At 42.7% G+C, this 21,467-nt stretch overlaps 1 protein-coding gene and 1 long non-coding RNA gene across 3 annotated transcripts in view; both read left to right on the top strand.

The window, feature by feature from the left end:
• LOC311017715 (nucleolar protein 4-like) overlaps window positions 1-19,591 on the top strand; it is a 133,108-nt gene extending 113,517 nt beyond the window's left edge. The window contains exons 6-11 of one of the 2 annotated variants that reach the window (XM_084016252.1): window positions 10,536-11,011; window positions 11,866-12,048; window positions 12,832-13,020; window positions 14,658-14,771; window positions 15,697-15,928; window positions 16,787-19,591. In XM_084016252.1, coding sequence (XP_083872378.1) covers window positions 10,536-11,011; window positions 11,866-12,048; window positions 12,832-13,020; window positions 14,658-14,771; window positions 15,697-15,928; window positions 16,787-17,025 — 1,433 coding nt within the window. In that variant the 3' untranslated portion in view covers window positions 17,026-19,591. Of the gene's footprint in view, window positions 1-10,535; window positions 11,012-11,865; window positions 12,049-12,831; window positions 13,021-14,657; window positions 14,772-15,696; window positions 15,929-16,777 lie in introns of both variants that reach the window. The other variant, XM_084016251.1, reaches the window with a different exon arrangement.
• Window positions 19,592-19,606: 15 nt separating this feature from the next.
• Window positions 19,607-21,467, top strand: part of LOC311017717 — a 77,955-nt gene continuing 76,094 nt past the window's right edge. Inside the window, exon 1 of the long non-coding RNA XR_014597655.1 lies at window positions 19,607-19,616. This is a non-coding gene — a long non-coding RNA (uncharacterized lncRNA). The remainder of the gene's footprint in view (window positions 19,617-21,467) is intronic.

The following is a 21,467-nucleotide window of genomic DNA, read 5'->3' on the forward strand; positions in this document are numbered from 1 at the left end:
GTGCTAAAGTAAAATGTGACAGGCAAACAAATCAGAACTATGAGTCTGATGGGACGGTCACAGGTCATGGCTGATGGACAGTGTTTTGGTGTCTTAATTCAACTAATGGATCTGTGACTCAAACAGACCTCCCCTGTCACCAACGTGGAGGCTTTCGGTTTTTGGGTTTTCCATCCGTCCGCCCCATTCTTTTGAAAGTGATATCTGAGCGCCTGATTGTTCTAAACGTAATGGGTTTTAGATTCAGTACAAACTCACAAAGCTAAAAGGACAGTGACAATCATCCAGATTGTGTGTTTGTGTTTGTGTTTGTGCCAGCTGGTCCTGTCAGTGAGGGGGTCGCCGTGACCACCAAGAGAGGTGGGTAGGACTTGGAGGGTCGTTGCTATGACGTTGCTAGGCAGGGCAGGGCCATACGGTGCGGTGCGGCAAGCAGGCAGGCACTGAGAGCTAGCAAGCAGCTCGTGCCGCATCTTAGCGGGATAATCCATTGTAATCCCACGCAGGGGAGTCGTCGGCTTGTTTCTCTCCCCTCCACCACCTCCCCTCCTTCGCTCCTTCTCTCCCACAACCTCCCCTTGGCGCTCCATCCCTTGGGATAGGAGGCCAAGGAAGAGGAGGAGGGGGAGGAGGAGGAGGAGGGGGAGTGAAGGAATTAGCATCTGTTACCACTCTCGCTCAGGTTAGCTCCTCTGAGGTGTGGGGGTAGGGGGGGAGGGAGGGGGTGAGCCTCTGGCTGTAACTGCGTAGTGAAGCCACAAATGAAAAACGACAGGGGAAGACCCATTAGACCCTCCACCCTCTCTCCCTCTCCATCCATCCCTCCATCCCGCTCTACTCCGCCCTGCTCCTTTGTACTTCCCTGTAACCCTCCAGTCCTCATTTTCTCTCTCTGAATCAATTTTCATCTCCCCTTCTCTTCCTCTGTTGTTTCTTTCTTTTTTTCTTCTCGCTCTCCACTTCCTGTCCTCTTAGATTCTCTTCATCTCATATTTTTTCTGGCATTTATTCTCTAACTTCCTTTTATCCCTCGTCAGGTTTCCACCGTTCCTCTTCTCTCCTGCAACCCTTCTCTACTCATCCTCTTAGTTTTACTTGTCTTTCTCCTCTTTCTCTCCTTCCTGCTTCTCCGCTTCCTTTTTTTCCTCTGCAGTCTACTCAGCAACGCCCAGCCTGCTAATAACACTGAAATCGATTCAGTGCTCTTAATAGCTGACAGATAATTGTAGAAATGTAAAAAGCACCACAGTTGTTTTTTTGTTTTTTGTTTTTTCCTAATCCCAATCCTGCAGAAGCCTGACATAATGTAGTTGTGTCACTGACTCGGCTGCTCACGGTCACAAACACCCTTGAAATACACTCAAGCACAAAACCCAAGGGGTAGACTTCACCATGGCAGGCAACCTGGGCCCGGGGCCCCAGATAGCTATAAGATTTCTGATGATGTTAAGATATACACAATATGCGTTACTTTTTTAACGTATTATGAACCAAAATAACTTACAAAAGGCCCCCAAAGCAATTAAAAATAACTATATCCAGCTTTATATTAGAATATTAGAAAGCTTTTCAGAAGTACCATTTATTAATTAATTTTGACCACACCAGAGTTGGAACATTTGAAGGCCAAACCAAGATGTTTTAAAGAGTTCTATTTGAATTAAGTATGTTACCAACACACCCTTTCAACATGGCTGCCACATTAAAACCTACGTGGACACTTGTTTCTGTTCATATAGCATTTAAAATGATAATTAAATTCAAAATAAAATCATCTTGTACTGTCTTATAACCCAATATTTACTGGTTCAATTCAATGTGGCATTAAAAACATTATGAACTCTTAATTGTGGCTCACGGCGGGCTGTAGAGGCCCTGTGTGACATTTTCAGTACACAATAAAATGAAAAACATCTATTTAAAACCACATGTGAGGAAATGTGAATAGTTAGTTTGACGCCTCAGTGAAAAGCATCCAACCACAAACAGATTATTCTCGTACAGTAATGTTCTCAGAGAGAAATTAGTTTGAAAACACATTCCATACATAATTCACTGTAAAGACTGGGGGTTTATCCAGGACACAAGTCCAGTACAATGCTCTGCTGCTGACGAAGGTCAGGGTGGTCTATTCTCCCTGGGGTCATCGCCGTGTCCTATACCATGCCACCATGTGACTGCGTGACGCACAGATCACATACAGACACCCACATAGGCACAGAGCAAAAAAGACAGGGACACATAATGTGGCCAGTGTGACGGATGCAGAACCAGACAAACCTTTCTATTCACATGCACACATGGTCACATTGTGTGTCGAAGGCGACGGCTTTCTGCGCTTGCAATGATAAACAAACTGCACATGCTAACGTATGAAATGTTTGCAAGAGGCAACCTGCCATCTATTGAGTCCAGTTGGCTCTGTGTCCTTGACGTATTCTATAAGATTGAAAACCCTTCTTGTGCTGATTGAAAACGTCTTTCTTCTTGTGATTCCTTCGGTTGGCTTTAGGTTGTAGACAAAGGAAGCTTATGGTGGGAAGAAGAAGAAATAAACCGAAGTGAAAGACTTAGGATAGAGAAATGACATGAATGGAAAGGACACCTTCCTCAGCAGGTGGAAAATACTGGGCTACTGTTTACATGGCCACCGCATTAAAGAAACAATCTGCTTAATTAATGGCAAGCTTTTTAATCTATTTAAATCAATGCACAAGCCCCCACCCCCATTCACTACAATAGAGACATTGATTTGTTGCTTTCTTCCCTGTGTACAGCTGAAATGTAAAATATCTTGGGACGATATTAAATCACATCGATTGAAAACGTGCTCCTTTGCTCCCGTTCAGAGCTGCGGTGATATACGTCTTGTTTTTATTTAATTAAAGGGCCGTTGCTCTCAAGTTCACAAGCATATCTGTCTGATTAGAAATGACTGCAAGTTGGCTTAACATTTGCCATTTGGAGAGGACACTTTGCTCCAAAGGGCTTCACATTATCATCAATGCATATTGGGTGTTTCATGGGCCCCTGAAATGGACCCTAATGGACTAATTCTAACTACTCACGGAGTTGGTTTAGAGGGTTATGTATGTGCATTTTCAGCAGATTATTTCCTGTGAATATTGCATCAGAGATGAGTTTTCATATTGTTTCCAGTAACCTATTGTACATTTCTCTTCTCTTTTTTTATATAACAATCAAAGTGTTTTCTTCTCCCTGAGGTGATGCTTTTTTGCATTTAAGTTTTTTAAAGAATTATCCCACAAATACCAAATTCATAAAATTTTCTTCACTGAAGTGAATGAAAATGCTGATACACAGACCAACTGCATATCCTTTTTTTTAAATGTCTGACACCTCTTTTTTGAGTCATAACTTCCTAGCGGCCCCTCATAATTGTCATGGGATGCCGCCTCAGTCTGGTCTGGTTTGCCGTTGGCTGTCCACTGTTGCATGTGACTGAAATCGGACAATACCACTTGAAGAAGAGTAACCCAGACGACAAATTGTTGGAAAATAGCATGATTAACTGCAAAGTAGCTTAACCTTGTCACATGATATGTGCTACTTCCAGACTCTTGAACAACAATTATTACTGGGAATTCACATTAGAGATAACGCTGACTGACTGTGTAGCAAAGTGGCCGCAGTTTAGCACATTGAACAATCACGGTCGGTACATTCGTATTCGTCCTCACATAACTAACTCAATGCCAGCTGGCTGATGATTTTTGTGTACCTTTTCAACCTCGGTGTGTGTTTTCACTCTTCTTGTGGCTGACAAAGCAAGAGTGAAGTGAAAAAAACACGAGCTTGATTTACATTGTTGGAAATGCACGTTTGCACCCCTATGCCGCTTCAAGCTAACAGCTAAATGCGACGGTTCAAACACCGAGAACAGAGGAACACACAATATGCCGAGACACACACTCCTACTGGACATTTAACAACTTAGACACAGACATTGATGGAGATGTGTGTTGCCAGGTTAGCTGATGCAGCATCCTCCTCCTCCTGGTGGATTGTGGGTTGAACAATGATTGACTGTCAATGTCTCGGTCCACTTGTCCTGCTTCTCTTTGGGGAAACGCAGTCTTCTAGCTGTGTGTGTGTGTGTGTGTGTGTGTGTGTGTGTGTGTGTGTGTGTGTGTGTGTGTCCTTGACTCAAGAAGACATTTGACCTCTTAAACACACCTGGTGCCCCTCAGGCTGCAGGGAAACATTCAACACGGCCATGCATCACAGTCACCGCCGACGCAGAGACTGGACATGAGGGAGTGGTGGGAGCAGTGTGACGCAGAGGAGGAGAAGGATGGAGGTAGATGTGATTGAAAAGAAATACAGGAAAAACAGGGGAAGAGAAGGGGAAGGAAAGATGGCAGAGGTGAAGAAGGACAGCTGGTCATGTGGGTAGAGAGTGAAAGGTCCCACTTCAGCCCCGCTTCAGTGTCCTTGAGAAATGAACCTTGTTATCAAGTGCTGAGTCAAGGAAGAGAGGAAGGTAAAAGCTTCACACTGAAAGGAACACTCCACCAAGTATCATCAAAAACTCTAAAGGCTGAAAGGCTGCTCTGAAAAGTTTGTAGCTCGCTCCTTAGTGGATGGAGGACAGCAGCTGTTATCACTTGATGGAGACTCAGTCACAACATAAAATGTGTCAACAAGTCCAAAAAACTGCACAAATCTGCACTTTCCCATTGTTGATCCATAAGTGTTTCACTAAATCGTCGCTTCACCAATAAATCGCCGATCTCCCATTGGTTTTCGGTCCGAAGGGCCTCAGGGGTACTTGTGGTTCTGGTGTAGTCAGCGGATCTGGACCAAGACTTCCTCCTCGTTATCTTCCTGATTAGCAACTTGAGATGCGAGAATGGAGTTGATGACCAGATTGAGTCACTAGTAGCCAGTTTCCACTGCTTGTTTTCATATAGCAAAAAAGGAAATCTTCATCTGCCTGTAGACAAGTTGCTAAATAAGCAGCTTGGAACAGAGCTGTGGCTCTATTAAGAGATACGAGAACATGAAAGCAGCTTATTAAGCAAACAGCAGTCTTTTTTAAATCATCCAATCACATATCTAGAACTAAAACAATTATGTTCATAATTAGCAAATATTTTGGGGAATCAAGTCACATCTTACCAGGATCCAGCTTCTCAAATGTGAGGATCTGCAGCTTTCTCTGGTTTACATCACAGTGAATATTGGATGTGTTGGTCAGACGAAGCTAAACATTGAGAACATATCTGGACCTTTTTGTGATTTTCTGGTATTTCATAGACAAAGAACCCCCAACTCAACAAAATACATTATTATGTAGATTAGAGTTGCAACCTTGAATTAATTCTACCCACCATAGCTGTCTAGCTTATTGTCGGTAGCAAGCTAGTAGCTAACTGGCTATTAAGCTAGCTTACAAAGCTAAACTCATGCATCATTTATTTCGAATATTGCTAATTTAATTAACCATTAACTCAAGTTACAGTGAGAAATGTAATGCAGAACACACAAAGAAAGTATAGATAGTCATAAATAACGAATGAAGTTCTGGGAAGCACAAAGTTTTGAACATTTAAGCTGTTAAATGATCCGGAGTAAACATTATTATGGAAGGCACCTCGTCACTTCAGAGCATGTAAAAGCTGATTACTCCCAGCATTCCCAGTACCGGTGTGCATGTTAACACATTAGTTAAAGTCTATATGTGAGCATCGTGTAATGTGTGACTCAGTACATACTGCAGTCATATGCATGAATTAGTGTATTGTGCAGTACTTGTCTGTGACACTGGACAAATCTGTTTTATTTGCGTCATGTCTCAAACTCTGGTACCATGACTCTGATGTGGAGAAACTGATTTAAGTGAGCGATCATGTTTAATGTGCTGTTCCACAGTCTTTTTCAAGCAATTAATCTTGACCAATCACAGCTACGCAATTAGCTGTACTATATGTCTGCTGCATTTAGTAAAGGTCATGTAAAAACACTAGTTTACTGTTTGCACAAAGGATGATCCTGACCGGATTGACCTAATGCAGCCGAGAGGAAGGAGGGCTCATTTCTTTGTGGCAAATGAGGAGAGGGAGAAGGAAGAGGAGGTGATAAAAGCGGAAAGAAGGAGAAAGATATTAAACTTTTGTCTCCAAGATCAGATAAAAGATGTGGATTTGAGGAGATTTCATGTCACTATGTCAGATTTAGAAGATCACGGTGCCTTGAATTCATGCCATTACATCACGTCTTCAAACCATTGATAAAAGCTTAGAAAAAACTACAAATGAATGCTGTGACTTCGGCAGGAACTTGTGCTTTACACAGTTGCTCATACAGAGAAGCTGATCCCTTTCCTAAATCTCCTTTAGATTGTTTTCTCCAACGTGTTCATGACGTGAAAACAACATTTTTGGTTATTTTTGGTATTATTTTTCTTTGTTCCTGTTGTTGGACGAAATGCATTCATGTTTTCTTGCAGGTGAGTTTTAATTTCTCCATGCACTCTAAACACAACATTGTGTGTTAGCAAGTTATGTAAATCACAAGTCAACTGGAAGAATTTGTCTCATTTAGAACATGGGGTAACGATGCAAACTTAGAAAGTGAAGTTCTGAAGTCATAAATACAGGAAAGAAGACTATTTTGATCAGATTTTAGAAAATGGATGACCAGATGTTGTTTCTCACGTTTTTAGACCGAGACCCAAAGTAAGTGAACATGCAGGTACAGGATTTAGTAGTCTTCCACTAGAACACGCTGCACAGGATAAAACTACAAATAGTTGTGCTTTTCTGTTCTCGACACCTCACTTCTGTCAGATCAGATGGTTGTGTCGCTGATATCATGTATTGTGATACCGGCAGAATAGGTGAGAGCAGACGGAAAGAGAGGCAGAGCACGATACCCTGAGGAATAGAGGGAGAGGATAAGGAAGGATGCATTTTGTCTGCGTCTGAGAGAGGAAATATGAAAAAGAGAGAGGGGCTCCGCCCTGTGTAGCAGGCGTGGACAGAGGCAGGAACAAATAGAAAGACCAGACAGTGAGAGAGGCTGAGGAGAGCAGGGACCCCTCACTGTATAGTCATGGAGGGATGCAGAGACGGTGACGGCGGTCTTCCTGCTGAGGGGGGATTTGTGTCAAGGCAGCAGGAATTACGTTGGCCTTTCCCCTCTACGCATGAATACTCCTTACACCCTCATAGATACTCTGCCATGCTTTTCTACCTCCGAGTCCCATGGCTTCCCTCTCGTTTCCCTTTTTATCCGGTCTCCACACTATTCATGCTTTATTAGTAGCACCACAGTTAAGTACAGTATAGCCATATCAGGCCATGTGGGTGTAATTAATATTTAAGAATTAAGACAAAGATGGTCTGTACAATACAACACCAATGTTTATACGCTATACCAGACAAAATAGTACTTTATACGTATCCAAAGAAATATGACAATGTGAGATATACTCTTCTTAAAATGTCTCCCATGTGCCTCAGTCTCTTTCCACCCTTCCCCCTGCATCCCTCATTTCAAGCCTCCCTCATCCTCTGTTCTCTCTCCTCCTGCTGCCCCCACCCCCTAGCCATGACCCTCTCCCTCGCCTCTCCTCCGCCTCCTCCTCCCACCCCCCTCCTGACCTCTTTCCTTCTGCCTGGCTGTGTCTCCCTCCACAGTGTAGCACCCTCTCTCTCTCTTTGCCCCGGTGCCTCTCTACCCATCTCTCCCTCTCTCCATGCAGCAATTTGGGCTCCACCCCTCCATCCATCCCTCCCTCCCCCACCCAACGAATGACAGAGTCTGTACCATCCTCAGCCCCCTCTCTCTTCCTCTATGTCTCTTGCATTTTTTTTGTGTTGTTGACTCATTCCAATGACCTCCTGTTCCTCTTTTGCCTCTTCCTTCCCTATCCATCCTCTAATTATCCTCAATTGGAGCCACTCTTGATTCCATTTCAACTCATTCATTTAATATTTCCGCTCTGTCTCCTTCAGCTCTATGTTCATCAGTCAAAAATCTCGCCATTCGTCCTTTTCTATCTGATCGTATGTTTCTGATGCTGGGAATATCAGCATATCAACTATATTCCTTCCTCCCTGTGTCTTTGTGAAGGAAGGACCGCTTCATTGTGTGTGCTGTATGTGTTTAGGTCTATGGACCAGAAGTGACCATAAAACAGACAGGCATCCATCCTGCCTGCCAGTTTGCTTGGCACGCACTATTTATTCCATTAGCACTTATTTAGTAGCATGTCTGTCTGAAAAGAAATACAGACAGAGATGGAGAGAAACATGTGTTGAACCTGCTTCAACAATAAATACTGAGGGATTTAATACCCTTTTCTTTCGTGTTTCATGAGAGTACATCAGAGTATTTTTCTACGCTGTGAAGAGTGGGTGTTGTTAACAGTTGTTACATTTTACTCATTTACTTTTGGCTCTGTACACTCGTTACTACTTCACTGCTACTTTAAGATGTTACTGTAAAACCTCAGTGAGTCAACAAATTCCCTTAAGTCGATTGAGTTTATACGGAAGCTGGTCCACTACTACAGTCGTATGAAGCAGTGTCTGCTTGGGGCCCCTTTTCTAAGATCCTGATGACAACGTTGTTCAGTCAAACTCTAAACAACTCTAACAAAATGTGTAGGAGAGATGGAGCTAATGGCAAACTTTCAATGTTGTTGTAGCTTTAAATGTAAATTTATACTCACACACTGTGTCCACTGTAAAAAAAAAAAAAAAGGTAGCATTAATAACAATGACGGGGGAAGAAATGTTACCAAGATTTGGATAAAGTGGGAGGGAGATGAGCTTGGTAGTAATGATGATGATGATGAGGTGGTGGTGGTGTGTTGAGGTGGGGGAGGGGCGTCTGTCATAATGCAGGGTGTTGACTGGGTTATTGTCTGGTCAGGCTGCAGCCTGGATGAGTGTAATCAAATAAAAAAGGCCCTGCTCCACTCGACCTGTAACTATAGCTTCCACAGCAGCTGCATACAGTCTCACAGCATTTCACTCATAACAGCAAAAACACCAGCTAGTGCTTTGGTGTTTTCTTATACACCCTCGTTTTCATTTTTGGTTGGTGTAGGTGTAGAAACATACATAGCCCTTGTCCTTGAAGTACTTTGATCATTTGAGGACTCATTATTTATTTATGATTAATTTTCCTCCCACCAGCAGAAAGTTTGGAGATGATTTCCTCTTGTCAGAGTCATAGCTGTTACAGTCCCGCTGGCTACAGGAATACAGTACCTGTCCCCAAATGTCATTCCAGCTGTGAGACAGATGGAGCTGGAAAGAATAGATTTCTTATTTTTCTGCGAAGTTCATTTCTCAATAACTAGCATGACCACTTAAGGAATGTCAATTAAAGTGCAACACATTCTATCACTGTGAAGCTGAAACCAGGTCAGATAGATGTCGTTTCCCCTTATACACATAATGCAGCATAATGAAATCCAACTGTAAAGCACGGGGAAATGTTTTTTTGTTGTTGTTGTTTTTTTACCGTCAAAGAGCAGAACAGAAGCAGAGACCGTTTTTAAGAATCTCATACACAGACAGTATGTGGCTGCTTCGTGAAGGAAGGCTGCCATCTTCTGGGCATTCACAATAGTCATGGAATTATAGTATTAATACATAGTACCAAACAGTATGTATGTGTATGTGTCCATTCAGTAAACACACACATAACAGCAATCATATGACATCTGTAATGTTAATGATTAATTCAGGCAGAATTAGAGCTCTTTGAAACGAGTCTGTATTTGCTGTGTTGAAGTTGTTGTTGCTGTAAACAGAGTTCAATGAACAACATGGAGAAAATAGGACTGATTATAATGGTAATAGTGCCATGATGTTGTACATAATGCACGTATGCTTATGCTAATTGCCTAGTAATTTATTGATTAATCTTGGTTATGTTGGGTCTTCTTCTTTTATTCACGTAACATTATTATGACCTAAAGCTGGTCTGAGGGAGCATAATCACAAGCTTCCTCAGGTGTATTTATACGTATGGCAAGCAGGGAGGAAAAGACTGGGAATACTATTTTATTAGCAAGCAAAGTTTGTTTTACATTTCTTTTAAAACATGTCGAGAATTTTTAGAAATTATTACATTTATCTTTTTTCAATAAATATTAACTTTTGGACTGAGATCATATTGGCGATCGGTGTCGATCTCTTTACGGTCTCACTCTTTAGTTTCAAGTCTTCTTCAATGTAGCATGTCATTAGAGTAAAACAGACGATAATATAGGGTATTCTTTAGGGCGTGGCTAGCTTGTGATTGACAGGTTGCTTACCTGGCATCTCTACCCCGGTTATGCTACCATGGTGATGCTACCATGGTAATGCTACCACGCTACCATTGCAATTAGTTACTAAGATTCCTTTAACATTTAGTTGTAAAGTTGACCTTGACTTACGGAGCTAACGTTGTTAAATACTGGAAACACCAGAAACAATAAGCGACAAGAGTTTAGCAACAGAAAAACAATTAGCAGGTCTTTGAAATTGAACCTCTCCGTCTCCTTTCAGAGGATTCATCATCAGAGAGCTGCAGCGGAAACGGTCTGCCTGCCCTGACCCCTCCCTCGTCTGCTGTAACTGATGGCACCATAATCAGGGAAACCAAGGTCGTCAATGGAAACGGTGGCCCCGCCCCGCTGGACTTCAGCACGCCTACTTCCTCCTCCTCCTCATCCGAGGACCAACAGCCAATGAACCTGAGCGACCCTCCCCCTCAGCGCCTGCCCCTGTCCACCTCACACCTGCCCGTCACTGTGTCGGCGGCGGCCGCCGCGCTGCTCGGCGCTCTGCATCCTAACGCGCCTGAGGAACTCCGCAGGAAGTACCCGCTGGCTGCCAAACCTCCGCTGGCTCCACACCCAGCTCTGCCTCTGCAACACAACCCTCCCACACACAATGCACAAACTCCCAACACACACTCCCTGTCCCACACACACACCAACGAGCTGCGATTGGACCGAGACGGCAGGGACTATGGGGGCAAGGTGAGACTACGTGGCAACGTACACCCACCTACATACTGCACACACATCAACACACACAAGCAGTGTGAGATTTAGTAAAGAATGAGTTATCTGACATCATGGTATCTGAGGTCTGGAGTCAGACAGACTCGTTCACTCCTACAGACCGTTGAGTCTCTAGTTCAACTCACCAACATGTTCTAGACTAACAGGAAACCAGCTCAGGAAAAGAAGAACTTTAATTTCAAACAGGAAAGCTCCACTGTGAAATCAGGATCCAATCCAAGCCCGTAATGTTAGGAGGCAACAGTGCAAGGTGTTTTTGTTATTGCAAAGAGTGGAAAATTAGAAGAGCTGTACCAAATTATCTGAAGCTTATTTAGTCGCTTGATTTATTATCTCAGTAAACATGAATTTATGTTTCCATTGCAAGTTTCAAGTCTCCGATACAGCATGATGCTCATTAAGTAAATGATGGTCCCATTTAGAGTAAAACAGTTGATAAAGCAGGGTTTGCTTGAGGGCGTGGCTACCTGCTAATTGACAGGCCGCTACCATGATGTTGCCATGGCTACCACCAATGCAATTAGCTACTAAGATGACTTTAACACAGCTGTAAAGATTACCTCGAACTATGGAAGCTAACTTTGTTAACAGAGTCCAGATTGAGAATCATGTTTATTACTCCCTATTCCTATAAATGGTAAAAACACATAAAGATAAAGAGACTTGATTAATGGATTGAATTGATGGCTAATTCTGGTGAATGTAACACGTCTGTGTGTGTGTGTGTGTGTGTGTGTGTGTGTGTGTGTGTGTGTGTGTGTGTGTGTGTGTGTGTGTGTGTGTGTGTGTGTGTGTGTGTGTGTGTTCAGTCCCCCCAGTATAGTTCGGGTGGCAGCTACGACAGCGTAAAGATGGACTTAGGTGCCGAGGACCTGACCACAGGGCGTCAGGTCGCCCCCGACGATGACGATGACGACCACGACGACCACGATGACAACGACAAGATTAACGACGCAGAGGGAGTGGACCCTGAGAGACTAAAGGCCTTCAATGTAAGTCAGAGATGGTGTGTTGGGTCTCATTCACATGATGTCTTCACTGGGATCAATAAGGCGTCTATTCATGAAGAAAAAATAGAAGAGCTTCCTGTTCCTTCTTTAAAATGCTGTCAGCGTCATTGATCACACTGATGCTCAAAATACACAGGACAATCAATAAAGCTCCACTTCTCAATCTTTTATAGTGACAATAGATCACATGACTACTTGTAATGGGGAAAGGGTCGCTCTCAGTGACATGCTGACATCACGTACGTCTCTTAGCTCATTGTTTTGGTTTTTCAGCAAACAAACCGGCAGCAAACAGAAAAGAACAAGTTGTTAAGAATTGTTTCTACGGACTGTTGCTAACACATCCATAACAACTCTGTAAGGTTTTAATCTGCCAGCGGTGGGTTTTCAGCTTCCCTCCGTATTTAAGTGGCCAAGAAAATGCAGCTTAACACAAATAAACAGACACAGTGGTGGAAGAAGTACTCTTAAATAAAAGTAGTACCACATTGTAGCAATTCCCTGTCAAAGTTTTGCATTGAACGTATTTGCATCAAAAAAGTAGAAGTTCTCATCATGCAGAATAATACATGTTTATGGATAATTATTGATGCATTTACGAGTTAATAAACGCGGCGCTCCTTTTAATTACTTTGTATACTACTAGCTTAGAGGAAACGTAGTTACATTCTACCACTGCATATACACATACTTTAAGAAGACAACTCAAAGAAGGTCCACCTTCAGATGAACAGCATGTCTTATAGCTGTGTTTTCCTCCTGCAGATGTTTGTGCGTCTGTTTGTGGACGAGAACTTGGATCGGATGGTTCCCATCTCCAAACAGCCCAAGGAGAAGATTCAGGCCATCATCGAGTCCTGCAGCAGACAGTTCCCAGAATTCCAGGAACGCGCCCGCAAGCGCATCCGCACCTACCTCAAATCCTGCCGACGCATGAAGAAGAGCGGCATGGAGGTATTATGACTGCTAATTTTTTTCATTTGTCCACGTTTACATTTTGTTCACATTGTCAATTATTCTGCTTGTTGCAACATGATTTTATGCTTCATCCAGTATGAGTCATATGCAGCACTAAAGAGTTGGAGAAACCTCAGAAGGATTTAAGGGTGAACAATTTATGTCAGACAAATAAAATCAAAGGAAATAAATGGGACTGAATACATAAATATAAAGAAATATAGCTGGTTGTGGTAGTGTGGGTCTGCGATTCAGCCAACAATCTTGACCACCAGTTTTTTTTTTTTTGAAGAGACAATAACTCCCATAATTAAGCATAAAAAAATGAAGCGGCCCATAGCTGATTATTTTTAAAAGCAAAATGAGGAGACGGAGGAGGTGGCTGGTGGGGAGGGAGACACCCTAAACATTCACTCACCACTCTTAGTAGGATTGATTTGTATTTCATATACTCATTATAAATAAATATACTGAAGCAAATAGTCCAGCATTTACCCCTATAATGAAGTGGAGTAGAAAGTAGCATCAAAATTGTAGTACAGTACTTGAGTCAAAGTACTTAGTTACGTTCCACCACTAAGTAATACCATGCTCTCTCTCTCACGTTGCATTGTGAGCTCGTGCACCGGACCAGACCTGACCGGAAATCGACATCATACATTATTTAATAAATGGACTTTGTTAATTGAGCGTGAGCATTCAACTGTAGCTTGTAGCTCTAATACAAAGCTGAGGCAGAGTGGCTGCATGTATCTCTACACATGTGAAACAGGTGTATAATGGAAATATTAGTGACCGACAGTAATATTGTGCGGAGGGATGCAACAGGATGCTTCATACTGACTGTAGATGAGTCATTGAAATGTCTCTGCTGCCATCCAGTGGTGAATACACAGTACTGTAGTCATCAGTGAGGTTGCAGGTATGGCACAATGTGCTTTCAAATACAATGTGCATCAGCCTTCTGGGATAATATCACTTTTATACATTGGAAACCTAAGCTAAACCAGTACTAAGTGGAAGAAATGTCGATACAATATGCACATAAGAGTTAAAAATAGAAAACAGCATGAAGCTCATTAGCTCTCTGAGTAGTAACTCCATTATCACTTCAGAAGGCAGAGCACTTTCTGTAGCAAAAAGCAAAGATAATAATAAGCACTATGAATGACAAACAACAAAGTTGCAAAGTGCTTTACACGGTTGAAAACAAAAGTGGTTCACGACTGCAATGAAATAAAATCCAATAATAATCAAATAAAACAATAACATTAACAGATAAGCTACGTTGAAAATTAAACAGGGTGCTTTACTGTTAAGATTAAACTGGACGCCCTCTTAGCTGTTTCTAAATGGAACTGTCTAAAGATGGATGTTTCTTAACAGTTTCTTAACATGTATTTTTCTCCAGTATACAAACTGTGGTTATTTTTTATGTGCCTTACACTGTTAATTAAATAATCACACTCATTCCAGTCTGATACAATAATTTTAGAAGTAAAGCAGACGAAGCACAGTCAGTATCCACTGAGATGTTTGTGTGAGATGTATGATTACAGAAAGATGTCATAATCGCCTGTCGCTCTGATTCCCTCAATAATTTGAGTTCCATGATATCATTGTGTCGTCTGCAGACCCGTCCTACTCCACCTCACCTCACCTCAGCCATGGCCGAGAACATCCTGGCTGCTGCCTGCGAGAGCGAATCACGCAACGCCGCAAAGAGGATGCGCCTCGACACCTATCAGGTACGTGTGTGTGTGTGTGTGTCTGTGTGTGTGTGTATGTCTGTGTGTGTGTGTGTGTCTGGCCGGTTCAGTGCAGAGTGGTTTATTCAGTGTAACACTGAGAGAAATGCATGTGTGGTTCCCTGCCTGCAGACCTGGTAGTCGTAGTTAAACAAACAGAGTTATCCATCAGTGGGTGAAGGCAAAGCATTCTAGTTAGAATCTGGTTAAATTGTTGTGGGTTTGAAGCTCAGTGGCAAAGGTAACATGTAACAGAGACGACATCTGTTACTAACCGCCAAACACTATGTGACTGAGTTACTCATTAAGTTATTATACCACATATAAACACCTTTTTATTATATGTACAGCTCAAATGTGAGGCTTAACTGCCGTTCTAAAAAAATATTATTTTTTAAAATCATAATCACTCAACAGTACAGTGATTATTAACTAAAAGGGCATTTGTAGAGAGCAGACACCCACCAAGGCCGATTCCATGGGCAACGAATCATTTTATATCCCCGTTGGTTGGATCTGCTCCAGAAAAGAATGGATTCCTCCTCAGCCCATACTCCACCTTTCTTTGATAGGAAGGTGTGTTTAGGACATGGGCCAGCGGGTCAGCTTTGAAATCATATCTGTATTCATTTAGGCCACAAAAGAGAAGGAGGGTGTTATTTTTACACAGCTAACTGTGCTGAATTACATAGATTCTGTTAACGGCAAGTGTTAAAAGTAGTGAAAAGCTGGTGGACAATTTCAAATATGCTAATCTTGTGTTTGCAATATTGTAATTCTTAAGCTGAAGGTTTCCTTCAGAAAAGTGTGTGTGTGGGGGGGGGGGGTGTCAACGTTTTGTAATACCAGTTGCATTTGTATCGACCCAGCTTGCTGTAGAGTATTTTCCAATGACGGGCCCCTTCTTTCCTGTTCCCTCCTGCAGGATGAGCAGATCTCTCTGGATAAGCCGTCCATCGGTGGAGGGGGTCTGAGGGAGCCAGCGTCCCTCGCTCATTCAGCCTACTCCTTGGCCGCATCAGCCTTCTCCTCCCAGGACACCCAGCTCTACATCAACGGAGCCGGCCTTAGCTATGGTTACCGTGGATACCCGGGCCTGGGTGCTGCCATGCAACACCCCGTTTCCCTGACGACCGCTGCTGCTGCTCAGAGCAACGGTGAGGATGGCAGCGGGTGACAGAGGAAGAGGGATCTTTATGGAGGCAGACGAGATGGACAAGAAATCACTGTTAATTAATATAATGATAGAATAAAATGAAAAGGGTGGGCAGGAGGGAGATGTGAGAGTGAGGAAAGACACGGTATGAGTGGGTCATTTGGGGATGGAGGCGATGGAGGAGCAAGGAGGGGAAAACGCAGACATGATGCTGATGCACATCAGCCTCATTTAAAGCTGGTTTAGATGATTTATTTTTGGCATCACTTATAATAACCTTTCAGCGTATTGTAATTCAAGGGGTCTGAGAGGAAGCTACACTTGCATCTCCCCTCGGCTGGTCAGAGGTCATTACAGAGAGAGGGCTTTCTACAATCAGAGATGGAGAGATAGTGTTGTTAGTCTTCTGCCTTGATGTCACCTTTACTGTATGAAGCATGTTCATATGGCCCTGTACATGTGGTGAGGAGAAAACAACCTACCCTTGTTTTAAAGGGGTTCCTGCTGAATGCAGGAAGAACAGACTCAGGCCAATACAGCACACACAGGAATCGATCGCTTCAGTCGACTACATTTACCGTCAACACTAATTGGAGATCCACATAGAGGGTGGAAAATGTTCCCCTTAATGTACAACTATCAATCCAGTAAAAGCTTAGCCTGCTGTTTAGCAAAAATCTGAGCTGCTTGATGAAGCTCACAAGGTGCTTTGCTCCGGTTAGCGGAGAGCTGGACACGTTTTATTGGTACTTGGTCTCCTGATATTTATAACTGACTGATCATTCTCTTCTTTACCTCCCATCCCTCCCTCTGTCTCCCCCCCTTCTCCCTACTCTACATCCACCTTCAGGCCCCACAGACCTCAGCATGAAATCTCTCTCCTCTGCCAACATCAGTAACTCCTCTTCCTCTGCCTCCACCAACAACAGCCTGGGTGGGCGGGGCAGTGGGGGCGGAGGAGGGGGTGGGGCATCGACCCAGCTCAGCCAACCAGAGATCACAGCCGTGCGTCAGCTGATTGCCGGCTACCGGGAGTCGGCCGCCTTCCTGCTGCGCTCCGCAGACGAATTGGAGAACCTCATCCTGCAGCAGAACTGATTCAAGGGAACGTGGGAGAACACACACACACACATAACCACACGCACACACACACACACACACACTTCCTATTATGTTTGTTTTGTGTACGTCTGCATCCCCGTGTCTCTTTAGCGACACTGAACATCTGAACCTCCCTCCTTTGGAAACTGTGACCACTCTTAATTTTTAGAGGAAAAAGTGGGAAACTGGGGAAACTGGGAGTGAGACCACACCCACCCCACCATCCTTAAAACAATCCCCCACAACCTCAGTCCATTGATTCTGCCTGAGGAGGAGAGAAAAGGAGCATTCGGACTATGAAGGAATCTCTTCCTCTCCTCTCTGGAAGCACCTCACAATCAGCACTACACTCTGAGTGAAGGAGTGTGGAGGAGAGGAAGAGGGGAGGAAGAGGAGTGGATGAAGACTAAGAGGCTGTTGATTCTCCTGCTGTGGTTTCAAATAAACGAAAAGTCCTCATCGTTGGCGGAGACGTGAAATGTTTGAGTTTGGCCAACACCGTCTTCTGATCATAACAATTTAAAAGATAATTAACAATGACTCCCTGAATTATTACTACTGAAGCTTTTGTTTGTTTAATGACAAGTGTTTTTGATTTTATTGGAACTTTATTTTGTTCTTTTTTTTTCATCCAGTCCAGTGAGCGTTTTTGGTTTGATTATTGTTGTTATTTTATTTTTAATTCTTCCCACATGAAGGAAAGAAAGAAAAGCGGTTTGACTTATCTTAACAGATAGCACTAAATACGGAAAGGACTTCTGAGTCCAGAGTGGCGACAGAATGGACACTGGAAAAGAAAAAAAGTGGTTGTTTTGATATAAGAAAAAAAGAGAGATTTTTTTTGTGTGCTCGCTTGTATATAAGCTCTCTGTGTCCTATAGCACTTTTCCCTCACCTGAAACCTCACCCTGAACCCCCGTCCTCCTCACCCCTTTTACCCAGGGAGCAACTTGCTACTTATGCATCCAAGACGCCATGTTGACCACCAGGAAATACCTCAGATCAGACCTGCCAATTCCATTTTCTGTTACTGGTAACATTCCCACCAGAAGACCGTTTACTTCTACTTTACCACCTGACGTCTTCAGGGTTTCTGTATTTTGGGGGGAGAATCAAATGTGGATGTGGAAAACGATGAAGCATTTCAAGAGATGATATTGTAAACTTTTCAAACACTGAAATCTTTCAACTTTTTTTCCCTGTGCTGCTGTATATAATCAGTTCATCTTAAAAATGATTAGAAGAATGAGAAGAATCACAGTTAACAGGAGTGTGTTTCTCCGGGAGGTGAATTTCTCCTTAAAGGGGAGGGCAGGCTGTGTGTGTGTGTGTGTGTGTGTGTGTGTGTGTGTGTGTGTGTGTGTGTGTGTGTGTGTGTGTGTGTGTGTGTGTGTGTGTGTGTGTGTGTGTGTGTGTGTGTGGGGAGAGGTTTTCGTAAATGTTAGGGAGGCTAAATGTTGATCATTGGTGGCAATTTTACCTCCCGCTTCTACTTTTTTTTTTAACAAATGTAGATGTTACGCCAACAAAACCTCAGCATTATTTTGTTTAATACCCCTCTTCTTCTTCTTCTTCTTCTTCTTCTTCTCCTTCTCCTTCTCCTTCTCCTTCTTCTTCTTCTCTCCATTGGACCTACTCTTCACCTCTTCTTCGTGGACCTAAACATTTCCTCCTCACCTCCCTGGTCCAGCCCAGGTTTCAAAGGAAGAGGAGGACTGCTCTGTCTAATTGTGTTCGTCTGTTAAACTCTGAGATGGCCGTTGTTGTTGTTGTTATTATTGTTTTTGTTATGATAAAGATGAACTTTCATGTTGCTGCTGCTATACAAAAACTGGACCTTCTGCCATAGACCTAAAACCTCAACAAAGCTGGGCGTTAGCGAGCCACAGTGCCCTGTGAAAACCCGACCGACCAACCTCCTGACTTTGACGACAACAAAGCAAAAACAACACAAAGACTCACAGGAGAACTTGGTGAAAAGACTTGAACCTTCATCCACTCGCCCGTCAGGCGTCTATCAGACTGGTTGGTTGGTTTCTTTGTTTTTTTCTTCATAGGGCTTGATTCATGTTGTGTTTTGTGACTTTCTAACTGTGAATTCTTTCAACCTTGTTTCCTTCGATTTCTTCCCGTATTTTCACCCTTTGAGGGGAACAGGGAGGGGTGTGTTAGTGGAGTCCTGCACCTCCACTCCAAAATGATACGTCGATGATAATGTACCTGCTGTCCTGCTCACAGTCCAGCCACAGCCTCTTTGTTAAAGGAATAGTGTGTGCATTTGCCAAGAGTAAGATGAGAGATTGATATCACTCTCTCATGTCTCTGTTTGAAGCTCGAGACAGCTGTTGGTTAGCTTAGCTTAGCATAACGAGTGGAATCGTTATATGTCATTTGTTTAACATTTATTTGCAGGACTATTATTGGGGATTTCCAGGAATCACTATGAGGTTGTCAGGCAAGAGATGTTCATGACCTCTCATTAAACTACAACATCTCATCATTGCACTTCATTTTTTTAATGAATTAAACAAGTGAGATAAAAAGTTGTAAATCAGTGAACTTTAAACGTGCTGGTAGTGCAGATGTTGGTACATTTGGACAGAGCCAGGCTCGCTGTTTCCCTGTTTCCAGTCTTTATGGTAACTTCATATTTACCATCCAGACATGAGAGTGATATTCTTCTTCTCTCTGCTAAAAAGCAAACTATGGAACTATTTCTTTACAGACTAGTTTTTGTTAATGACTACTTAGTTGTGTCTCTTGGTACAGTTGCTAACAAAGAAGCCTGTCTGATTGGAGATGCTCACAGGTTTTGGTTCAAGCATTAACACCTTTAGTACAGAAGAGGTTGGTAAATGAAGCAAAAGACAAATGTGACTTATATACTCCCGAGGCATTGCTCTGTGTACTGTGCTTCTTCTGTGGTTTCTACTCCGATCGATCGTCACCGTGATTTGTTTCTTGTTTTTGTTTTTTTGCACACTGAGCGAAGCAACAGTCATCTGTGATTTGAAGGGGGAAGCTGTCGGTGTATGCATGGTTGCCAAGAGGGCCCCCCCTTCCCCAATGTGCACTGCTGAAGTCAGCCGAGAGCAGTGAAAGAGGTGTGGTGTGTTTTTTTGCAATGCAGTTGATAATCAATAGCATTCACTGATGTTTGAATTGTTTGAGTTGGTGGCCCACAGCGACGGTCAGACCATCAGATCTGTATCACGCACTGGAGGACGAGCGTTGCCGGGCTACAGAGTGGAGGACATGTGAAAGCCTTTCAATTACACAAAACCTCCATCCAAACTCCCTGGTTTATATTCGCGTGCAATTTCAGAACCGACACGCCGGTTTCCGATTTCTTTTAAATGTTAAAAATGTCAATTATTTCAATTATGGCAGTTTAGATGTACAATTGAAAAATGTGTGATTTTTTTTTTTTTTAACAAAACTAGAAGCTCTGTTTAAAGTATACTGATCACTGAATGACATGAGAGAAATATGCAAAAAGAAGGAGAAAAGAGAAGGAGGAGAGGATGATGTCGTCCATGTTGAGGTACAACCTTTAATCAACGCCTCTTAGAGTTGAACTCACATTAAACACGAAGAGTTTAAAAGGTATGACTCATCAGCCCTTTGAAAAAGAGAAAATCCCACAATATAACATGTGAGATTCACTGAGGTACAATCAAATTTTCCTCTAATTTCTCCCTAATTGTTAGTGTCTTATTCAATTAAATAAAAGGGGGCAGATTAAATATTTTTATTTAGTATAATTGTGGTCCTTCTATCCTCCTCTTGCATCCTCTCTGTGCTCTCAGATACTACTGTGTTTTTGGTTGAGTCTGCCTGGTTTTCAGTGCCACATCTGGACTGTCCAGATGTGCTTGATCGAAAGCCTTGAACCTCTGAAATGTTTTGAAGAAATGAAGGAAATCCTACCATCAGATCAACAGCCATACAGTCTCTAAGTTACAGTATAGAATTGGTGGAATGGTTCAAACAGGGCTCAACATTAAGGGTTGCAGAGTTGCCATTGGTAACCATTTTGATAAATTGGCAACCAATTATTAGCCTGGCGACCACTTTTCAACAAAATAACTACAGCTAACAGCAAAACGTGCACCCACAAATCAATGAATGTTTCAATCTTAGTTGTATTAGTGATATTGAAATATTGCTGTGGAAATCAGAAGCAGACAATGCTCCTTGTGTAACCCGTAAACATCACTATGACTGTCGAATTGATTCAAAAGACAAAGAGCCAGATATAGCTGAACAAAAAATGAAATATCCTGCCATCTTTGAGCTGAATGGAAAGTGATACTGGAAGGCATGTACAGCATGTGTACATGTCACATTGTCATTCTTAAACTTGAACATATAACTGCATTGTGTCCTAGTTACTCAAATATATAAACTATATAAATAAAAACGTTGCCTGGTTGGCA

Source organism: Eutrigla gurnardus (genome assembly GCF_963514095.1).
Source record: "Eutrigla gurnardus genome assembly, chromosome: 8".
Lineage (NCBI taxonomy): Eukaryota > Metazoa > Chordata > Actinopteri > Perciformes > Triglidae > Eutrigla > Eutrigla gurnardus.